Source organism: Triplophysa rosa, linkage group LG23 (genome assembly GCF_024868665.1).
Source record: "Triplophysa rosa linkage group LG23, Trosa_1v2, whole genome shotgun sequence".
NCBI classification, from domain to species: Eukaryota; Metazoa; Chordata; class Actinopteri; order Cypriniformes; family Nemacheilidae; genus Triplophysa; species Triplophysa rosa.
The window spans coordinates 19,349,368-19,355,523 of NC_079912.1; the positions used below are offsets into that span (position 1 = coordinate 19,349,368).

Sequence of the window (6,156 nt, forward strand, 5' to 3'; positions counted from 1 at the left end):
TTCTTTGTGTTGTGTTTTGGGTGTCTTTACAGTGGGATGTAGCGGTGTTCTGTTGCCAGACACATCCCTGCTGAAAAAATCAATAGAAACCATTAAAGAAGTTGTAATGGTTTAAATGGTTACAATGGGACTTGTATTGGTTTTAATGGAAACTACAATGGTGTCTACTGGTGTGTGATGGATTCTATTGGTGGGATGTTAAATGGAATAATGCCCAAAACGCACACTACAAAAAGGAATTTTGTAATGGTTTTAATGGAAAAAGCTATTGGGTTGTAAGGGTATTCTAATGCAAACCATTAGAATTTCTGTGATGGTTTCTATGTTTTTTTCAGCCCACAGAGACCATTGGGGTTTCCATTAAAACCAGTACACTTCCCATTATAACCAGTGAATCCAATAGATCTTCTCTGATGGTTTCTATGAATTTTCTTTCAGCTAAATAATGCTACTTTTAGCAGCGTAGTTAATGTAAAATTATAAAACAACATAAATGACAAAAACGTGGTATTTTTGGACTATTGTTACTATGGTAAAATTCTCAGAACATCTAAAGACTGGTGTTGTATTTCGGAACACTGTGCCGTTGAGTTTCTCAACGTTCTGTTTCTGAATCTTTCTCAGGGTCCCATCAACGAACAGAACTTCGAAGCTTACGTGAACACGTTGACGGATATGTACAATGATTCCCAGCACGAGTATTCTCCCGAATGCAAGGCCTTGTTGGACAGCATCAGACAGGCCATAAAGGGTATTCATGTATAAGGCCAAACGACGGTTTGATGTACGGCAGAGGCTGGTTCTGTGATCTGTGCAAGATACATCCCGTAAAAACACATTCACATGCACTGAGAAATACCAGCCGGATTTTTAACACGAAATGACTTCACTTTGACATGTTTCTTTTATTCGTGAGATTTTACCTCCTTTGCACTTGCTTATTTCCTATGGTTTGCTTGACTTAATTCCGTACGTGTTCTTTTGTGTATTATTATATGATATGATTGCTACGTATCGTCTTTATTCATGGGTACTATTTATCATACTGTAATCTTATTTATTTATTTATTTATTGCTGTCATTGTTGTCGCTGCAATTCCACAATGCAAGGCCGATCTTACATATTGTGCATTTGGTTTTGAGTTTCTCTGCATTTGTTGCACACTAACCGTTCAGAATGTGTCACCTACATGTGATGCCTTTTGTATTAATAACTGATGTCAAATGCAAGCAAAGCCCACTGACTCCACCTGCTGGTGAACAACTGTTATTGGTCCATCACAGCAGTATGCACCCCTAAAAGTTGTATTTTTTAAACATATTGCCACTAATTCACAATTGACCTCATTTGTGTCGACTTAAATCTGTATTCTAAAAACATATTTTATCTAAATTCACCAACCATTGTACAGGACCCTTGGCCAGAGCAAAAATCAAAATCATCAGCGCTGAAGAAAAAAGAAGTCATGTTTATGATTTATTTGCGTTTCTATTTATATGAACTGCCTTCGGTGTGCACATCCGTGTGCATATATGTGCCTAAATGTAAATGAGTACATGAAGTATGATATGTTTAGTAGTAGAACAGTATTATGTGAACGGTGATTCTTTTAATTCTGCAGTATATTTATTTTCTAAATGAAAAGCCTCTAAACTCTGTTTACCTGCTGTTTATACACCATTTTAAGTATGTGATGAAATATTCTTGTAAAATGGGGGTCAGGTGTTTTATGATTTGACACGAAAAGAGGTTTTTCTTCTCTGTCGGACTGAACCCAAACGTTTGGCTTTTTTGTGAAACAGACAGTGGATCTCTGAAAAATGTTCATTTTGTTTTATTTGTGATACTTTTTGCAGCCATTTTTCAAAGCACTATATTTATTATTTATATAATTTTTTATGGTTTTACGAATAGGGCCTAAGTTATATTGCTGGTTACACCTGTTCTACATCACACTCAATCGCTGCAAAATCAACTTGGTTGACTGAAGCGGTGCAAGCCGTGTTTGGTTGTATGGATTGAATTTGAGGTCAACCCTTTACCAAAAACTGTCATATACAAGTGTTTCTGCCCAAACACCACAATTTCAATTATTAATGTTATTAAAAAAAACATAAGCAATTAGAAATCCGATTCAAACAAGTACCCTTACTGTCATTTTAAATTCATATGAATTTATTTCACTTTCTTAACCAAGTTAAATGGTTTTATTTTGGGTACTCTGACATAGAAACTGTGGCTCTATTCAGAAATGTCATTTGCCCACTAATAATTCAGGGGATTCAAGGCTGATTCACAGTTTTTAAACAATGACAAAACTGTAATATTGTAAGTAATGACCACTGGATTTGTGTTCGTTCATTCTAGCCGATGTGAGCACTGTTACTGGAGGCGTTTCTTATTTTATCACCACAAACAGCCTCATGGTCGAAGCACTTTTAAAACGTTCTCTGAAAACTGATTTTACCCCTTTGCACTTTTATATGTTATTTTAGTGTTTATTTTGAGCACACAGGTTACAAACATGCTTTATCAGTTATCAATGTTTCACCTGATGAGGCTTTTAGTGTAACCTCATTTTACATCATCTTTTGATGATGTCATAAATTGGTCATTAAATTTACAGTCATACAGACAGAATAAAACACTCCATTATCTGACCAAATGAACATAAGGAATTGTGTTCTCCATAAAATGAATCAAATCATTTTTAAGATTCTACATTTACTGTATTTAATTCTGTTAAATTATTTTTATTTCAAAATCTTAATTTATTAACCACAGATTGTTTGCTCAGGAAGTTTTGCGAGTAATATTTATTTTTTTCCTTTTTGTATTTGATGTTTTGTAATGTGCTATGAATTTTTTTGTGTGTACAAGAAAAAAATTGTATGAAACAAAGTACTGTAAATGATTTAGTTTGTTTGTGTTTTTAAGAAATGTTTGTTTGTTTCAGTTGGAGTAGTTTGTATATCAGGATTTCCTTACACTTTTAAAGATTTCATAAGCAGTACTGGGCTGTGTTGTACAGTTTGTGTATGGTAGAAATAAACTATTGAAATGATTTGCATAGCATGATGTACCTTAAGACTGAAACGACCTTAATGATTCTTATATAATATTTTACATAGAAAAAAATGAATGAGACGTCACAGATGTTTGACGTGACATCCCAACGTAAATACAATTTACCATCGCCATTGTATTAAAATACAATATCAAAATATCTCTCATATGCTTTCCTTAAAAACGCTTTATTGGCTATTTTGGAATAAATCATTGATATTTTGTCATGTAATATAATAGCATTTACTCGTTTAAAACATAGACTGTTCGAGGCCAATTGCGAAATGCAATTTTCATGGCCACCAGCAGATGGCGTATGAGCGCAGCTTTCTGACGCACAACATTTTCGGCCGTCCTCGCTCCCTGGAGGAGGAGCACACTGAAAGGACAACACTGGTTTCAAGGCGACACAGTGATGGTAAATATTAAACCTAGAAGTTGTTTGACTGGTTGGCTCTCTAGACAGTGACATCACTAAATGTTGTGCAAATTAGGTGTTGGGTTTGCTCTTTAAAAAAATCTTATGATAATGAAAGTACCCATGTCTTAGATAAATTCGTTGAAAATTGTGTCTAATTATCTGAAATGTTTCCTGTTAATTCATTACCTATGAACAAAAGCAACAATCATTAGAAAGTTTACTGACAGACTTGCACAGCAAGCAGGTCATTTGGATCAAAACCTGCACAGTATATATGACTTCTCTGTGAAACACAAAAGTAGATATTTTGAGAAATGTCTCAATGGTTTTGTTTCCTACAATGGAAGTCAGTGGGAGCCGATATTGTTTGGTTACTGACATTCTTCAAAATATCTCCCTTTGTTTTCTGCAGCAGAAAGTCAAAGGTTTGAAATGACACGAGGGTGAGTAAACGAAGAAAAAAACATTCATTTTTGGATGGAAAGGTAAGGTATTTAAAGGTATTAAATGCAATAATTTTGCTCGTTCTCATAGCTTTTATTGTGTTGCTACAGTTTTATTCAAAATCATTTATCAAACCATTTAAAACGAACTAAAAAGTGATTGAAATGGTGAAAGAGTTTACCAGTCTCAGGACATGTTGTAATCTACAGTATATTGAAATGATACACATTCTTTCATATTTGGTTTCTTTTCACATAAACACATTTGAGTCTCTTAAGTTTGGTTCCTAATTAATAATTAATAAGTAAAACTTGAGGTATACTTAAGGACACACTTAAGGGGAAATTACACTTAAGGTGCTTTATGCAACCGGGCCCTGAGTCATAGCCTCTACTAAACCTCTCAAACTAAATGTCAAACCAGAAACACAGAGATCCAAATAATGCACAGATTCGACATCTTTACTGTGAAACATTAAAACAATACAAACATACACTCAGAACCAAAAAAGCCCTTTACACCCCAAAACAGCTGACAATAATCCAGAAGTCCGTCAATACAAATCAATTCTGGGATAATTGGAAAAATCTGAAAAAAACTGACCATGAAGAATTGGCAAATCAAAATGGAGAAATATGGGAAAGTCATTTCCAAGCATTGTTTAATAAAGTACAGACAGACACAAACCGTGAGCAAAATCAAACAATTAGAACAACTAGAATTAGCAATCAAAGATAATCAAAACCCATTAGACTTCCCAATAACTGAAAAAGACTTTACAAACAGAGATCAATTTGAGCCGAACAACTATAGCGGCATCTGTGTGAGTCGTAACCTGGGAAAACTATTCTGTAGTTTATTAACCGCTCGACTCTTAGACTTCATCACCACACACGATGTCCTGAGCAGAAGTCAGAGAGGATTACTACCGCACGACCGACCATATCTACACGCTTCATACTCTAATCGAAAAACACCTTAACCAAGATAAAGGTCAAATAGATTAGATGATTAGATTTTTTAGATTCAATTTATTGTCATTGCACATGTACGAAGGTACAAGGCAACGAAATGTGACCTCTGCATTTAACCCATCCAGAGAGTAGTGAACACACGTACACTCGGAGCAGTGGGCAGCTATCACTGCAGCGCCCGGGGAGCAAGTAGGGGTAAGGTGCCTTGCTCAAGGGCACCTCAGTTGTTACGCGCCGGCCCTGGGAATCGAACCGGCAACCTTCTGGTCACGAGTCCGACTCTCTAACCATTAGACCACAACTGCCCCAAATATATGCATGCTTTATAGACTTTATAAAAGCTTTTGACTCAATTTGGCACCAAGGACTGTTTTACAAACTTATTGAAAGTGGCACAGGTGGTAAAACCTGTGACCTTATTAAATCAATGTACACCGAGAGTAAATGCGGCATAAAGCGTTCTAGATATCTTTCTCAGGAGCGTGGAGTGACACAGGGATGCTGCTTAAGTCCAACATTGTTTCATATTTACATCAATGACCTGGCAACCATCCTAGAGCGATCTGAAGCCCCGACCTCACTCGACACCACTCACAAATCAAATGTCTTCTGTGTGCAGACGATCTGCTTCTGTTGACGGCTTACAACAGATCCTGGACCTGCTAGAACAATACTGTCACACCTCAGTAAAACTCTAATGATCACCTTTCAGAAAAGATCCACATCCCAACTATCACAACACACAAACCCCATAACACACACACATCACACTACAATGACCTGGGTTTAAATCACTTGAATCCTGCAGTGAATGAACTGAGAGATGAAGCACGCAGGGCCTTCAGCCATCAAACGTCAATGTCCTGTAGAAATCCCTGTTAGAATTTGGCTGAAAACATTAGAATCAGTGATTGAAGCGATTGCTCTCTATGGCAGTGAAGTGTGGGCTCCGCTGACAAATCCAAATCAAGATTTTACTAAATGGGAAAAACATCCAATTGAGAGCCGGCATACAGAAGTCTGTAAAGATCTCTCACAAGTGCAGCGGCACACAGCAAACAACTCATGCAGCGCAGAATGAGTCAAATATCCACCGATCAGACAGAGAGAAAACCCCTCACTCATATCATTCTGAAGCGCTGAAACACAAATGAATCCTCTCTTCAGTCCTGATGTTTCAGTCCTCACATCTACTGATGCTCAACCACAACAACACTGACAACATCACACTCAACACAATCCCAACACAA

General features: G+C 36.6%; 1 protein-coding gene across 3 annotated transcripts in view; it reads left to right on the plus strand.

Moving 5' to 3' along the window:
• Nucleotides 1–3,199, plus strand: part of st18 (ST18 C2H2C-type zinc finger transcription factor) — a 58,158-nt gene extending 54,959 nt beyond the window's left edge. Inside the window, exon 23 of one of the 3 annotated variants that reach the window (XM_057322787.1) lies at nucleotides 625–3,197. In XM_057322787.1, coding sequence (XP_057178770.1) covers nucleotides 625–765 — 141 coding nt within the window. In that variant the 3' untranslated portion in view covers nucleotides 766–3,197. Of the gene's footprint in view, nucleotides 1–624 lie in introns of all 3 variants that reach the window. The other 2 variants (XM_057322788.1, XM_057322789.1) reach the window with 2 other exon arrangements.
• Nucleotides 3,200–6,156: the final 2,957 nt, after the last annotated feature.